Source organism: Pseudopipra pipra, chromosome 20, assembly GCF_036250125.1.
Source record: "Pseudopipra pipra isolate bDixPip1 chromosome 20, bDixPip1.hap1, whole genome shotgun sequence".
Taxonomy (NCBI): domain Eukaryota; kingdom Metazoa; phylum Chordata; class Aves; order Passeriformes; family Pipridae; genus Pseudopipra; species Pseudopipra pipra.
In genome coordinates this window covers 8,271,086-8,288,324 of record NC_087568.1, presented here as the reverse complement: position 1 = coordinate 8,288,324, position 17,239 = coordinate 8,271,086, and the positions used below count along the sequence as shown (strand labels likewise).

Here is a 17,239-nt window from a genome sequence, read left to right as displayed (position 1 = left end):
AAATTCCATACACAGCTTTTCCTATTAAAAGCTGGCAATACCCTGTTTGCCACAAAGCATGCACTGAATTGGAGCACATGACATTTTAAGGGCTGAGATATTGTGAATGCTCCTCACAAAATTGATTTCATTTGTCAATAAAAAGCCTCCCTATTTTTCATAGGAACTGCTCAGTAAACTATTCTGACAACAACTCAAGGTTGATCAAATTAAAATCAGCCCAAGCTTTTTTTAGAGATGAACTGATCTGAAGAGGTTTTGGTATCCTAGGAAGTGTCACTAACCTTTCTGGGCAGGTCCTATATCATTTAATAACAAAGGGTAGAGTCTTGTATAAATATTGTGAACTATGGAATTTAATGAGATTTGTATTGCACTATAGAAAGAAATGTACTTTAGAGAATTAATTTTGAAGTCTGTAGGTTTAAATGTTTTCTAAAAATAGTGTTGAATATATACAGGGCTTTGTGCTTCTATGTCTATTTAGTTTGGGAGAATGTTTTCATGTATTATTTGGTGCACTTTTCATTTTCCTAGTCCTTTTTTAAGGCATTGGTGGCAAAAGAATGAAAGGAGGCTATTTTTTGCTCCGGGATAAATTTTGATATTTCAATTCCAGTTTTTTGCCTCCTGAGGAATTTTCTATTTTCTTGAGATTCTTAACCAGGTCATTCACGTACTGATGGGTTTAATTACCTGCCTGAGCAGCATCTCTGAGCTGCCTTTTCAGCAGCCCAGCCCGTGCAGTGTGTCCAGTTCTGCTCACAGATGTGCTCGTGCAATAACAAGCAGCTTGAAAAGTGGGATACACGAGATCTCCTCCAATACAAACAAGGTTAGAGTTCTCTCAGATCCGGTTCTCTGCAGCTTTTATAGCTGTCCATATGATGTTTTCTGTTTTCTCTGTGCTCGTGGGCAAACAGGGTTTGACACTCCATGGGGAGCTGGGCTGCATCAGAGGGATCTGCGACGTGTCGCTGCAGACCCAGGTATCACCTCAAAGAGCAAAGGGAGCTTTTTGAAAGTCCTGTTAAATGCATCAACAATAAGCCGGGGATAAAGTCAAAACCCCGCTTAGACATTTCAGCTGAGAGTTGCCATACAACTACAGCCAGTGGTGGGTCTTGGCTGGAAGTGTATTTATACATTTAGACAGATAGAGATGGATTTCACTAGTTTAAACTCAGCTTTAGTGCAGACGAAAGCAATAGGGGGTGGCGGGGAAAGCACAGGCTGCCACCACCCTCACATATGGCAGTTGTTTCCTATAATGCTATATTGTATTTATTTCATGCAGTGACATATCACAGAAGGCCACCGATGCCAAATTCTTAGCCAAAAAAAATCCCCAACCTGCAGCTTTTAGTGAGGGCCGTCCTCCAATTTATTTGTGTTTTGTTGTTGGTTTTCTTTTTCCTTCTGCTTTTCATCTGTCTGGTTTCTATTTCCACTCTTTCTGTTCTTCCCTCCTCCGTTTTGTTTTGTCTTGTTTTGTTTTTTTACCATATTTGAGGAATGTCAGTTGCACTGGGAAGCCCGGGAGGTATGTGTGGAATGTTCGGATTTAATACATCCTTGCCTGAGCTTTTTTGACAAATCAATTAATATCTGTGGGTTCTGGGGGCACAGCATTGGGGAGCACAGGAAGATGAAGCAGTCAGGGTGCAAGGCTGGAATGAGGATGGGGAACTTTGACAGCATGGTTGGGATCAGGAAGGGAGGACTTGGGAGGGGTTGCTTCAGGTGCAAGGGGATGACAGATAACTTTATGATATTTTTCAAATTCTGGAGCAAAGCACATGACTGCAAAGACTGGCTACACCTTGCAGGCAATCACCTCGCTCTGCAGTGCCAGATCCTGCCTTGCCCTGAACTTCAGGCCCCAGGTACAATCCACAGCTTGGCAGAGCTTGGTTCCAACGCCAGGAGAGCTGTTTGAACTGACGGAGCCTCCTGTGCTGGCTCGGGGCAGGAGCTGACATTTATAGGGATTGATTTATAGGGAATCTCAAGGACCCAAGTGCAGCTGAGGTTCAGATGCCTATTGAGCCTTGGGAGTGTTTCAGTCAAGGACTTGGTGTTGTGATGACAGGACCAGCTGCTCGACTGAGATGTGCTGCTGAGGGCGGGGACGGCCTGGCTGGGAGGGTTCCCCTCTTGGCTCCACACCTTGCGTTCATGGGACTCTGTAGCTGTGTTTTTCAAATGCCATTCAAATGAAAGCAGAAAGGGGAAATCCCATTTCGCTGGGAATAGCTCTCAAAGGCAGAGTAGTTTTTCCTCTGAATTTTCTCTTTTGGCTCCCTTGCTGCAGAATGACACACAGTGTCTCTCTCTTGATCAATTTGTTTGTCGTTGGCTTGATTATCGTCTTCAATAGCAAGACACGACAGGTCTCCTTAATTAATCCTGTTAGTACTGGCTTTGGAGCAGAAATTTAGTTTAGGAAAAACATTTGGGTATGTTAAACTTTCTCGAAGATGATGCCTGTGAATACCAAAACACGGCCTGATGAATTTGAATTTTCTAGATTATTCCTCAGCCTTGTATTTCCATCTGTCTGTCCCAGTCCTCCTCCTTGTCTTTCCCCACGTTATGTGCCAGCACCAAATTTTCCTTCTGGCTTTCAGAGCAGCTCGTGTGGCTCTGCTCAGACAGCACCACAGTGTGCTGACTATGCTTTGGGGGAGCTGAGAGAGCACAAGCAGAGCCCCCATGTCCATCCCCACCTCCTGGACCCACCTCTCCTCCAGTGGCTGATGCCACCCTGCCCGAGGGAGCCCACCCTGGTGGGGGGAGGCTGGAGAGCCCACCCTGCCCCTTCTCCTGTGTTCCTCCTCCAGGACTGCTAATACTGACCTCGCTCTCTTTAGTGTTTTTGAAGTTATATATGGTTAGGGAAGATGTCAGAGCAGAGCACTGGGAGAGTGATGACCTCCCATGTGTCTTCTGAGCAGGTACCCAGCCAGCAGAGGCCCCATATGCCTTCCCAAGGCAGCCCCCCTCCTCCCTCCACACCCAAGCAAGCTATTTGTCTTGTGGGGAAAACATCAGTAGGTCTAAGAGGATAGTTTAGGCTCCAGAGCTCACCCAGTCCTTGACCTCTGGGCCGAGACTTGCTGTGGGGTGGTGACTAATTAACAGCAACTGCAGTGCTGTGGGTTGTGTTAGGGATACATGGGTGGAACATCTGCTAATGTGCCATTATGTTTACAAAGGCAGGGGACCCCTGTGGAATAAGCAAGACCACGTTTTTTCAGTTGTAGGGTTATTTGAGTGTCTGGTGCTTTCTGATGAGTCTTTGGTTCAGTGAAACAGGAATTTTTTCTCCCGCGTCTGCCTCGTGATTTGGTCTTGACTGTTGTGGGAGCCTGGGATGCTCCTGTGCATTCCTGAGCTGGATTTGAGGTGGTCCCAGCAGGTGTCAGGGTGGGCTTGTGGGTCCTGGCGTGGGTGCAGGTCTCTCAAGTTACAGAGAGTAGCAAGACAGCCCAAACACACTGACAGTGCTCGGGGGTGAATAAAGCAGTGGCCTTGTGCAGTCCCCCTCCTGCAGCCATAAACCAGCCCCCAGTATTTGCAAATCACCAGGAGATGGAAATCACCTGGAGGTTTTCCCTTCTCGGTCAGTTGACTGCTTGTCTTGTGTCCTATTTCTTCCCAACCAGGTCTTGCTCTTTTCCCTCAGCATTTGACCCAACCCTGGAAATACTGGAAGGTGCAAAACCTTCAGATGAGACTTGATGTTTGGGAACCACACAACTCATCTTTCATTATGGAAAATCAGGGGGTCTCCTCATGCACTCCCTGGGGTTTTACCTGTTCTCACAAGAGCAGCATTTGGTATCCTCCTCATGGTCCCTCTGGAATTCCTCACGGGGCAAACAGTGCAGGAAGGATAAAATCAGTGTTCTGCAGTTCTGGGTTTCGCCATCCTAGTTTCATCCGAGGACTTTAAATCCCCCTGGGTGAACAGACTTTTAAAACAGACACTATTTTAGGCTCCTTACATGAGAGGGGGGAAAGAGGCAAAGAGTTTTTGTGTTCTTGTTGGGGTTTTAAACCTGTGTGAGAGGGGGCAGGTGGCTCCAAGCAGAACTTTAGATAGAGGAGCAATGCCAGGAGGGCCTGGGGAGGGTGCTGGGAGCTCACCCCTGCCAAGGGCACACAGGGATGCCCTGTGGCCACCTCAGTGGTGTGGGGCTGGCTGGGCATGGTGCTGTGGGCACTGGCTGAGAGCCAGGAGGCCCTTCCTCCTCTCAGTATCTTTTGCTTTAGGCTGTGATTTTGCTGCCCCCATGAGTCTGCTGATTTTGAACCTGCCTCCTTTGCCTGCCTGGTGCTCTGCCTCATTGGGATGTGGCCCTGGAGAAGCAGGAGGTGAAGGGCCTGGCCCCAGAGTTGTCCCATGGGACCCACTGGGGCTGTTCCCATAAGCCTGGTGCATCCTCCTGTGTGTGTCTTGGGTCACAGGGACGTGGCCTTGGAGTGGCATCACATAGGAGAGGTCTGTGGTTGTTCTGCTCTTCATGCCTAAGCAAGGATTTCAGCCAAGGCAGGATTTCACTGCCAAGATTTCACCTGGACAGTCCATCCCAAACACCCAGAATGCAGTCCAAACCAAAACAGACCCACTAAATTAACCAGCATTTCCATAGTTTAATTGAAGAATGTGCCCCATTTCTTACATCATCCACTGTGTCTTATTGCTCTCCCCACAACGTTGTAGGACAGAGATTGTTGCCCCACCCCCAAGAATGTATTTCAAGAATGTGGTGAAGAAAATACAAAGAATATGTAACTTTTCTGGAAATATGATATTTCATGAGGGAAATTTGAAGGATAAAGTAACCGAATTCCAGGCGAACAGGCATCAGTATTGTTAGGAAATACAGCTCTCTGCAGGGCAAAAAAGAGTGGCATGCCAGGTTTAAACAGGAATTTACAGCCACTGACTGCAAATTACCTTATAAAATTACTGAAACCTTCATAAAGTCGTCAATTATGCGTTTAGTCTTGATTGTCATTTATTGCACTTCTTAATTGTTCAGTAAACTTTTCTGGATTAAAGGGTGTATTTCAAATTGACACGAAGCTGTTTTATTGATGTAAATTAACACAGTGCATGTTTTAGGTATGGGACAACTGAGGGACCAGAAGTAGAAGAGACTTTTATCCACTCAGAAAGGCGTTGTAGTGCTGATGGTGTGATTCCTGCTCAAGGTAGTGCCGTTGTATGGAATGATGGGTGCACAGGCAATAGTTCTAAATCCTTAAAATCAGGGTTGTCACCAGCATGGAGTGCAACAGTGAAGGCAGAACACAGACTTTTAATCGCTCTTCTTAAAATAGGAGGAGGAAACTGATACAGAGAACATGTAAAAATCCGGTGAATTCACACTGTGTCCACATCAGGTCTTCTCTTAAATCTTTTCCAAGATGTTTGACATACTTTGCTGTTGGTTTTTTTCAGTTATTAACATTTCTGAGTTTCCTTGGGCTCTCGAGGAGCTGTAGCCACGTCCCACCTAAAGCAACCCCATCAGACACCGAGCAAGTGGCTCTGTCTCCTCAGAGGTGCTGGACTTCATGGGATTCACAACCCAAAACCTCTTTTTCTTTGAAGTTCTCCTCGGCTCTTTGGGTTTCATTCCTTGCTATTCCGTGGAGGCAGCGTGATTCCGATCATACCATTGCTGATTGCATAAAATATGCCCTGAATCCAACACGTTGCATTAAAATCTGGTGTCTGGGCCCTGTCTGATTCTGAGCAGAGTAGCTGTTGGACTGTGTTCCAGCCATCCCCAACCCAAGCCAAGTTGGGAGAGACTTGATTGGGATGTCGGTGAGGGGTAAAGACCATGCAAACCTCTGTGTGATTGATGGAGTTGTGCACAGCAAGGACAAATATGTACAAATACTTGCCCAAAATAGTAGGGCCTCAATTCAGCTGTAACTGGCAGACTTTCGAGCTCAACTTTAAAGAAATATTGTTTTTAATTGACCTTCGTGTGAGTAATTTGAAGAGCCGACGCTGCTTTCCACAAGGAGGGTTTCAAGTGTGAAAACTCCCATCATATGTAAAATTAGTAATTTTACTGTATCATGAGCGATTAAACCTGACCCCCAGGGGAGCCAAAAATAATGCAGTGTGACTTCCTTGCCCAATTAACACAGAACAAATGTGAAAATGTGTACATTACAGCAAATTGTGTGCTAATTGGCCTCAGAGAAATACTAAATACAAGGAAGAAATGGGCATGTAATTTCAAACATATTTGAGAGGTTTCACAGTCTGCTTGCAAATAGGAGGGAAAAAAAGTCAAAATTTGACAAAACCATTATTTGTTATGATTTATTCACTCAGCTCTGGTCTTGAACCTGGGAGTTATTGGCAGCTTCAGCTAAGATTCCTGCTGAGTATTTCTCCTTATAATGACTGCATACAGCATTTAGCTCAATGCTATTTTTTGGCATAGTGTCATAAATATCTATTTTCATTCTTGTCTCTATATGTGTAGCTGGGCTTAGGTGCTTTTTTTTTTTTCCTTGTGAAAATACCTCTAGGTGCAGGACAATCTCCTGCTCCCTTTCCTTAGGAGAATACTGCACTGGGGTTCAGCAGCAGGATTATTCTCCTTGGGTAGGGACCCCTCTGCCAGAAGGCCAGTGCATCACTTAACTACTGGCCTAAGCAGAGAATAAATGTCCATCTGTGCAGGGTAGAATTTCATCTGCTGTCAGGGAAGTTAGATCTTGACCCACAGATTTCAAGAATCCAAGATTTACTCCCTCCTCCTAAAATGACATCTCTGTTTTTTATCACACTGAGAGTTTACGTGCCACATTTTCTTTATGCTTTCACTGTGTCTTAGGAATAAAACTGATTGAATGTGTAATTTGTGTGCTAGAGGTAAATCCCATCTTTTCATACTTTCTTCTGCCTTTCCTAAGTACAGAAAGCAGAGCTTTGGGCTTTTCTCTGCAGCAAGAATAGCCCAGAATTTGATACTGGGGCTGCAGGTGTTGTGTTTTGGTCACAGTGAAACCCTTTTGCAAGAGATAGAAAGTCAAATGTGTCCAAAATTAAATGGTGCTGTACCACCAGATTGAAGTGTCTCAGTAATTTTCTTTGATGTCTTCAGCCAGGTCATAATGTCCCAAATAAACATCGTGATTTTGCAGAATTTGGGGTTTTTTTCAGAAACTGGAACCAGAATTATTTAAACCTACTCTTTCAGACTCTACATGGGCAAAGTTCTGGGGGACTTCAGAGGAGCTGTCAAGTGCAGAAAGCAGTCCCAGCAGCAGGAATTCTCCTGCTTTTAGCTCTTGCTGAAGCTGAACAGGTTCACTTTAAATTTTTGAATTTTTTGGTGGATTTGCACTTTCCTCTCTGTGTTAAATTAGAATAATGAAGTGCAGCACTTCAGCTCTGATCTTAAATTGTTTCTGCCGAGCAGGCACGGACACAGAAGTGTCTTTTTTGTGTCCCTTCAAGCTCTTCAGGACACATACAGGAGTTTGTACCGTGGTATCATTTATTTCCTAGTTGGAGATTTCCTCTTGGTTGCTGTGAGGCTTAACTGCTTTGAGGTCTTCTATTAAAAACTTTGGAGATGTTGCCAGTATTTTGCCTTTCTTGTGAGCAGAGCTGTGGTGGAGGGAAGGGCTGTAGGACAGAGAGGGGCTGCTCAGCTCTGCTTCTTATTGACTTCTGGTAGGACTTCGTGGATTTACTCAACATCTCCGAAAACATCAAACTTACACTGTTGAATGTTTACAAATTAGTAAGCAACTTAAAATAACATCTCCCAGAAGCCTTGTGAGCATTCAACAACTCGTTCCCATTGGAAAAAATGGCTTTTCATGAATGTTATAATGTATATTTTGAGTGTAAATAGTCAGAAAACCTGGCGCTAATCAGGGAACCTGAAAGATGACAGTCCCAGGAAAACTCTTGTGCGTGTTTGTTGTTAAAAGTTTACAGGAAAGCAAGACGTGACAATCATTAATTTAGAGGTGGAAGAGGAGGGTGATGTGAATGATTGGGTTTGTGACCGAATTTGGTGTGATTAAACTTGGTTCTCCTGGATTTCTGAGGAGGGGAACAGTGGCCCGTGGGCTCGGCGTGTGCTCCCTGCTAAGTCATTTCCACCGATTAAGTACTTCGAAAAATCCTTTTTGTTGCCATCAGGGGGAGCTTTTGAGATCTTTCGAGAGTGAAAAAAAAAAATTAAAAAAAAAAAAAAAAGGAAAAAAAAAAAAAGAAAGGAGAAAAGAAAGAAACGTCCCAGCTCAGAAACAGAGATCTCCAAACCAGCAAGCAGCCAGAAGCTTACCTGTGGCTACAACTAAGCCAAGGAAACCAGGGGAGCTGAATTCCTTAGGCTGCAAAATCAGCAATATTGAGAGAAGATTTTTTGACTCAATCCACCAATAAAATTAATCATTGATTTTATTTTTTTAATTATTATTTCAAAAAAAAAAAAAAAAAAGAAACAAACCAGGAGTCTTTGGAGCACTCAAAAGCCAAATCCTACTCTGTTGCTACAGCTTCTGGAAGGCAAATGCTCTTCAAAAAGCTTCTCTCCTTTTAGCTCCTGATGATTCGATGGGGACCTTTGATGCAACATTTGGATTAGCTGCACACAACTGCACTGAGGGGGACCACAAAAGGGGGAGCCTGGCTGATTGCATAACTTTGGGAAAATAATAAGAGGAAAAGAAAGAATTAGAAAAAGAGAGAGAGAGAGAGAGAGTGGAAAAGGGAGAAAGAAAGAAAGCAAGCAATTAAAAAAAAAAAATATCTGAGACTCAAGTTTCAAGACTCTTTATGTGCTGCAGAGGAGCATAAGGTTTACCAGCAAAGTGCAACGGGGAGTCTGAGAGGAGAAATAGCTTTCTCTTTTGCCAAGAAAAAAAAATAGGAATGTGTGTTTTGGACTGGACTGAGAAAGAAAGCTGGGGAGATTGCAAAAAGGGGGGTGCAGGATTTTTGTCACATTGATCCATTCATCTCGATTGTCTTCTTTAAAATATAAATAAGAGGGGGGGAAAGTGACAGGGGGGAAAGAGGAAGAGAGGAAAAGAAGAGGGGAAAAACAAAAGAGCAAAAGTGTTTGAACCTCTGGAGCTATCTGCTCCTTCAAGCTGATTGATTAGTCATGATCCCTGCAGTTTTAATGGGAATCATTCAATTGGGAAGGTGGAGCACCCTAGAGTAGATTAGCATATTCTTGTTTACTCATCTTCTGAGGGGCTTTTTCTCTTTTCTTTCATTTTGTGGAGAAGAAGGGAGGGGGGGAGGTTGGGGGGAAGGAGGGGGTTGTGGCTTATGTTATAAAGGAGGCCAAAAAAATAAATAGATTAGAGCATCTTTTGGGGGGAGGGAAATCAGTGGGTCTGAGTCTTGGAGAAAGCTGGGGGGGTTGTTTTGGTTTTTTGTTTTGTTTTGTGTGTGTGTGAGTGTGTGTGTGTGTTTTTTTTAAGAAGAAAAAAATAAAGGGAAGAAAATCCAGCAGAGAAAAGAAGAGAGAGAGGAATTCCAGCTGTGGAGGAATAGAGGAGAAGAAGACAGATAGAGGAGGAAGAACAGAGAAATACATTTCAACCAAGAAGGAGTTTTGATTTATTTGATTTTTATTTGTTTTAAGGAGCAAAAAAATCTATAACCAGGAAAAAGAAAGAAAGAAAAAGAAAAAAAGAAAAGAAAAAGCAACTGAGAAGGGTTATAAAAAGAGCAAATACCAAGAAGGGTGAACAAGAGAAGAAAGTCAAGGCAAGGAGGAGCCCAAAGCTGGCAGATCGGGAGGATTTGCAGGGGAGAAGGGGGGGGAAGATTGGAAATGCAGCTCTGGAGTTTGCTGCTGCCTCTTGCGCTTCTCTGTACAGCCCTAGCCAGTGGACCCGAATGTGGGATGGACGAGCGCTCCCGCAGGGCACGAAGGGACACCAGGCACAGCCGCCAGCTCCTCCACACTGCCCCGGGCACCTGTGCCACCAGGTTAGCCCGAGGAAGGCGCTCCACTGCTGGGCTGGAGCCTGGGCATGTCCCCCGCAGGAGGCAACAGCGGGAGGTAAAGGACGAAGAGGAGTCCCTTACCCCGAGCAGGGCGCTCTATTTCAGTGGCCAAGGTGATCAGCTGCGGCTGAAGGCAGATATTGAGCTGCCCCGAGATGCCTTCACTTTGCAAGTGTGGCTGAAAGCCGAAGGAGGACAGAGATCTCCGGCTGTCATTGCAGGTAGGTAGTTGGGTCGCGCCTGTGGCTGCAGCAGCAGCAGCATCCCTGTCTGTGCCCGCTCCGTGCCGGGAGCCGGCGGAGCAGCCAGGGGAAGGCGTGCGTGTGTGCTCGGGGGGTGTGTGTGTGCGTGTGCACCGCGTGTGCCCCGCAGCTCAGACACACGGAGGGCAGTGCATGTGCAAACACGCCCGGCTGCCTTCACCAGCCGCGCGTTTGGGGAGGAGGGGGGGGGGAGATCCCGGAGCTCTGCGAACCGCCTGAAAAGTGTTGTGTGCTCGCAAAGGGAAAGAAAAGTTATGTAAACTTTTGCATAGGGAAATGGCAGTGCCCTGGGTGGTTTCTGTCTTTTCTGTGTGCACGGATTGAGATGCAGATAGAAGAGCCAGCTCGCCCGGTGGGTTTTTGTCTAATTTTCAGGTTGGAAAACTGTAAGTAGAGCGTTTGAAAGTAGCTTGTTTGTATGTATGAAAAGAAGTGTATGTGTCTGGTGTGTGGCTGCAAAGAAATGCATATCTAAGGTCCCCCTACGATTTCCTTACTTTTATTAGCTTTTTAGTGTACTTCACTCGTAGCCCTTTAGATGCAACGTTAGCATGTGGTTTCCAAAAAGCTGTAAAGGAACTTTTGGCTATTGTGAAACCTCAAATGAATCAAATGAGTTTATAAAGTTCCCAACCCCTCGACACTCAGCTAGGGCTGGGACTCACACTGCAGCTAGAGGATGTGTTGAGTATTTTTGTCTCCCCTTAGAAATGGCAAGTGTAACATCAATGATTCTGAGGTCAAATAGCCCTATAAAATCATTTAGTACTCAAAGCAGCTACCAGTCAGGGCTGTCTGAGCTGGACAATAACGAGGAATATTGCACTTTTCTTATTTAAATTTTATGAGCCCATCCTGAATTTGGGTCCCTCTCGCCGCGCTCGCTCCCTCTCCCCCTCCCTCCCTCCCGCCACCTCCCGCCCTTTCCCCGCTTTAGTGATAAAGTGCAGCAAAGTTGTCGTGAAATCGGATACTTTTCGGAGGGTTACAAACCCTTATAAATGTCGCCACATCCATCTTTGCTCTGAAGGAAGTCATAGAAAATGGAAATGCCCTTAGAAAAAAAAAAAAAAAAAAAAAAAAAAAAAAGGAAAACAAGCCAGAAAGAGAAACTGCTATGGGGGGGGGAGCGGGGTGGGGGAAGACATGTTTTACAGTTCTTTTGGCAAGGAGATTCCCTGAAAGTACAAAGTTTCCATGTCCTAGGATGCCTTAAAGAGACAGGGAGGATTTCCCCTTTCCCTTTAACTGGAGTGACTTCCTAGCGGGAGGCAGCGGTGCCTGTGCCGGCGGTGCCGCCAGCCCAGCTCGCCTTGTCCCCTGCCACCCTCCCTCCTGCCACATGCCCGGCTCCGCTGCCCCATCCCTGACCGGCGCGGCTCCTGTCTCGCTGGAAAGTTGCTTTGTCCGAAGGAAAACAAAAACCGAGACGAAGTCAGCAGTGCTGTTCCTTAACTTTCCCCAGTCCCGGTTGCTCTGGGAGAGGGGACGCGTTGTGTGTGGGGCTGCCGGGGTGGGCAGGAGGTGCCGAGCATGGGCTGGTCCCGTGTGCCTTTAGAGGAGTCATTTCATAGGTGAAATAGGTTATTACTTGCTTTATTTCCTCTGGCTTTCTCATGCTCCACTCTTCTGGTTCCCACTCCCGACTTAAACCCCAGGGCTCAAAGTGCTTCCCTTTCAAGTTAGGGAAGGCAGAATTTGGGTTTACACAGATCTCATCAGTAGCAAAACACGGTCAGTGCAATTTTTGATGTGTTTAATCCAACACCTAGGACCCCACGTCTGTCTTTGGTGCAAGTATCTCTAATTCACACAACAGGGAACCTAAACAAACACACACAAAGATCATTTGTAGTAAAATACTTTAATTGGATGGGGGAGGTTGGGTTGTTGCCTGTATAAAACACTTGACCCATTTTATGCATGGAAATAACATTCCACTGTGAAAAATGAAGAGAAATGCCCCAGTTTTGCACCGTGGAGCTTCCAGCTCAGCTCGGGAGGACTTTGTGATTTTTATTTTATTTTTAAGCTCCCCCTGCCCCCCTCGCACGCACTCTTGAAGAGGAGCCAGGTTTGGCTCTGTGTGTAAACACCTGGAAGAGGTCCAAGAGGAACTCACTCGGAGTATCCTCCGCACACCACAGCCTCCCAGACCTGCAGCAAGCTTAGGGAGAGATTACGCTTCCCTCAATGAGGAAATCAAGGGTTCTGGCTGCCAAAACTCTTGGCTTTCACATTTTCACTGCTTTGGGATGTGACAGACTGAACAGTTCAGTTCTGCTGTTGAAGCTGCATCTGTAGGACCCCACCGAAATCAAGATCCCACCTGGGTGTGTGTGGGGGGAAGGGACTGGGGCACATTTGCTGGCAGCGCCAGGAGTGAGTTTCTCCCCAACTTTCATCCCAGTTGCAAAGTGGGAAACTGTGGCTGTACAGATCCGAGGGAGAGGGCGGGATTGACTAGAAGACAACTCTTTTTCAGAGTTGCCCTTGTACCTTTATCTACTTTCTGCCCCCCACGTTCTGCCCATGCTGACTGCTTCCCTTCCACCCCTCCTTGCTGGTTTATGAGTAATCCCTGCAAGTCCTATAGGAGCCCCATGTGTGCCTATAGGGGAAACCTGTTGTGTCTGTTAAAAATCTCGTGTAGGACCCAAGTTGTTCTCGGCTCCTGCTCCTGACATAGCGGAGTTCTTCTGCTAATCCAGGCTACAGGAGTTTCTGTCTGGAGCCAACTCTCCTTACGTCACCCTCTGCTGCAGTATTCAAGTTGTTTTCATAAATGGGTAATTTTACAGCGCTGTTAAGTGGGTTCGTCATTGTGCCGGGCCATGCCCCGTCTCTGATGATAGGCAGCCCTGGTGCCGGGCTCTGCCAATTTTCACGCTGGTTGGCAGTGATGTTATTGCTGCCCTGTTTGACTCCGCTGATATCTGCTCTGGCATTTGTCGGGGAAAGCAGTTGGGAAAGTGGACGCCTGGCCCACTGATGTGTGTTACGCCAAGGCTCAGTTTTTGGAGCCGGGCTGGGCTCGGTCGGAGCGGCTCCCGCGGTGCAGCTCCCGCAGGAGGAGGCAGCTCCCGGCTCCCGCGTCCCCACCTCCCTCCCCGGGCCACACAGCTCTTGGACAAACACCCCTTGGATGTGCGAACCTACCACACAGCACAGCACATCCCTCCCGTAAACACACACGTGTGCACATGGTATTAATCATTTCGAGTCTGAGCGCTTTCCCCCGCGGAGCCTTTGAAAGCACCTCCGGCTGTGGAGGAAGGAGTTAAGGTCGGGCTGTGCTCAGGTGATACGCACACGCCGTGCAAAATAAGACCTTTCAAAGCTCCCTTGACCTTGCTTCTGGTGTAATCAAAGATATTTCAGTTCTACTTGTGGAAATGCAACCCCATCCTGAGAAACGGGATCCTCCTGAGTCCCTGTCAGGGTGTTTTCTGGCGTGTGGCTCTGGAGTGGGGTGGCTCATGTTTTCACAGGAGTGAGATGTTGACTCTTTACTGGCTGGGAGCTGAGAGGAGCGGGATGAATGATCGGCAGCGGGAGCTGGAGTAAGAAGGCGTGCCTGCTCTGAAGAGTGAAAGTTATTTGTGTTTTGGTTTGTTGTTGTTTTTTTTTTTCCTTCTCGGTTTCATTCTCCTCTGTCTCTCTATTCCTCAGCCTGCCAACAGGGAGCATGATCCCAACTTAATAAAGCTTCGTATGTAAGGGAGTGCCTGTGTTTTCCCAACTTCAGTCCTTGATGAACATTAAACTGCAGCAGAATCCAAAGGGAAAGAAATCAGCATGGTGGAGCTCACTTTAAAGCCACTGCTTTTGCATGTAAGAGACTGAGAAACGTTGGTGTCCGGGTCCAATAACTGGGCAATTAGAGAGATCTGTAATTGGCACTGCTTGGGTCTGGTCCTGCACAGAATTTAAGAATATATGTTTACTTTTGGGGGTCAGTTTGGATCCCTTCTGAAGTTTTGGGGTCTGATATTGGTTTAATTCACTTCAGGTAGAATCAGTGAGCTGGGTCCTATCCCCAGGGCTGACCCTTGTGGTGGCCGTGCTGGAGCTTTGAGGATGTTTTCAATAGAGAGTTTGCTCTGAGTTTCACTGGTATTAAATAATGAACAGACAGATAATGCAGCTCTTTCTCATCTTCAACAGCCTGGTGTCTTTTAATGACGTGAATGTTCTTGTTTTGATGTGTAATGAAGTACTAGAATGAAGGGCATGAAACAAAACTTGCAGTTCTGTTGTTTAACTAGGGCTGGCATGTGCCAGGTCCCAAGGGAATGGGCACGATGGTCCCAGGGGAATGGGCATGATGGTGACAGTGGAGTGACAGGAGCTGCAACACCTGCACAGATGCTCCTTCAGGGTGACAAACCTCCAACACCCCATTTCTGAAGGGTGCAGGTAGCTGTGTGGGTTTGGCTTCCCTGTGGATGGGTTCAAATGATTATCCACTTCATGACTATGGATCTGGATAGGGTTTGACTCATAGGTCACTGAGCTCATAGCTTGTCATTTACTAAATATTTGCATTTGAACAGCGAGTTTCCTTCAACCTGTGGAAGCTGGGACACGAATCAGAAAGTGGAAAGGAAAAGAATTTTTCTTTCCATAGGATTTCCAGTTTTAACCAGTGTCATTCCTCTGACCAGCTACATACCAGAGTCAGAATAGCACAGTTAAAACAAAGTTGGTGGGTTTTTTCCCCTTAAAGCACTTACACATAGGCTGCTCTAATTAATTAAATGGCAGTAAAAGGATGACGGAAATTTGACTCCGTGTGTGTGAAGCATGGTAAATTTAGCTTCCTAAATGGTGTTTGGCTGTCTCCCATAGGCATGGAGATATGTCCTGGGCTGAGTTTGCCTCTCCAAGCTTCATTTCAGCCTGATTTATTTCAAGCCAGACTGCTTCAGTCAGAAAAACTTGCGTGAGGCAGAAAGCAGGCAGAGAGCATGCTGTTTGGAGAGAGCAGGAGCAGGGCTCTCCTCAGGGATTTGTGGGGATGTCTGGAGAAGAGCAGAGCTGAGGCGGGCAGGTCTCGGTGCTGAGGGTGAGAGGAAGCCCTTGGAGAGCCTTTGCACGCTAAAGCATCTCCAGGACAGACCTGGGTGGTGATTGGAGCATCCTGGGATTGGGGTGGAGCTGCTCTGCAGGTCCCCACGTCACCTCCCTGGTGGTGCCAGGAGGGGGTTGTAGGCGGACAAGGGGGTCCCAAGGCCGTGGCTGCACCCAGCCACACATGGCACAGGGAGGGATGAGCTTAAATCCCAAATGCCTGTAGGTCCCACTGAGCACTGCAGTGCTGGGGGGATGGTGCTGACTCCCTGGAGACCCCGACCCACGCAAAGAACAGGACAGGTCTCCATTTTCAAAGCTGACCCAGGTGTTTGCTGATGCAGCTCCATGAGCTTCAAGTCCATTCACCTTTGCCAAGGGAGAGAGAGATCCTTGGCTGGGGGTGTTGAACAGCAAAGAGCCAGCTGCCAGTGGGCACTGCCCTGGTCAGTGGGGCTCGACCCTGTCAGGGCAGCCAGCTGGGTGGAGCAGGGAGTTCTGGTGGAGAAATACCTTCTGTGGAGCCTGAGTCTGGATACATCAGGATACAGGTGTGTTGTGAGAGAGGTGTGGCCACAACACCTCCCTGAGCAGCTTTGACACAAATGTATCACATGCACCGGCAGCCCAGAATTGTATTAATTAATGAATGAATTAATTATGTGTTAAACATGGCCAGCAGGCAAGTGAGGAGGGGATTCTGCCCCTCTGCCCCTCAGGTGAGACCCCCCTGCAGAGCTGCTCCAGCCCTGGGGAACAGCCCAGCAAGGACATGGAGCTGCTGGAGAGAGTCCAGAGGAGGCACCAAGAGGATCAGAGGGATGGAGCAGCTCTGCTGGGAGGAAAGGCTGGGAGAGCTGGGATTGTTCAGCCTCTAGAAGAGAAGGGTTTTGGGGTGACCTTTTTCCAGCCTTTCAGTACCTGAAGAGGTTCTACACAGAGCAGAGAGGGACTTTGGACCAGGGCCTGGAGTGACAGGACAAGGGGGAATGGCTTCCCACTGGCAGAGGGCAGGGCTAGGTTGGATATTGGGAAGAAATTCTTCCCTGTGAGGGTGGTGAGGCCCTGGAATGGATTTCCCAGAGGATGCCCATCCCTGGAAATTTCCAAGGCTAGGTCGGATGGGTCTTGGAGCAACCTGGTCTAGTAGAAGGTGTCCCTGCCCATGGCAGGAGGTGGAATGAGAGAACTTTTAAAGATCCCTTCCAAAACAAACCACTCCATGAAAAATATCACAGGACTTAAATGTGATTTAGGTGCTCTGAAGACCATTGGATTAACTGAGCTCTTTCACCTTGGATTTTCATGCTGGCCTGAGCCAGAAAAGAAGAGCCAAAATATAGTGGCTTTTTTCAAAAAAGACATATTGAAAAAAAAAAAAAAAACAAAAATAAACCCTTCCGTGGCTGGGGTCAGCTGAAATGTTCCTCTGTAATAGTTTTGCTTCTAATTTTATCCGTTGGCTTGTTCAGCTCCTCTTTTCTTTCCTCTGACAGAAATTATAGGAGCAGAAGCAGAGAAGGGACCACCTGGGTTGCCAAATTCAGTCCCCTGCAGTGTTGGGGATATAACAGCAGATAATTAGTCCAAACATTCACAGAATATCCACTTAGTAGGTTCTGATATAGCACAGGCCACAGAAAATTTCCCAGTGCTCTGCTATAAACCAAAGATCTTTAGCTAAGACTGAGAGTCACCACTATAATGTAAGACAGGAAAAGAGAAGGACAGATTGACAACATCTTAAGTACCTAAAATCCAAAACATTGGTTTAGAAAACTGTTAAGTATGAGAAAGAAAAACATCTGCTGGTAAAAGGTATCAGCTTTCTTATTTTCAGAGAGTTAAAAAGGAATCAGGTGTTTTGACAGTTACGAAA

General features: G+C 46.7%; 1 protein-coding gene across 2 annotated transcripts in view; it reads left to right on the top strand.

Annotated features, from left to right (window-relative positions):
• The first annotated feature begins 9,377 nt into the window (after positions 1-9,377).
• The window catches only part of PAPPA (pappalysin 1), a 181,679-nt gene continuing 173,817 nt past the window's right edge, over positions 9,378-17,239 (top strand). The window contains exon 1 of one of the 2 annotated variants that reach the window (XM_064677104.1): positions 9,378-10,245. In XM_064677104.1, coding sequence (XP_064533174.1) covers positions 9,849-10,245 — 397 coding nt within the window. In that variant the 5' untranslated portion in view covers positions 9,378-9,848. Of the gene's footprint in view, positions 10,246-10,485; positions 10,674-17,239 lie in introns of those variants that run through there. The other variant, XM_064677105.1, reaches the window with a different exon arrangement.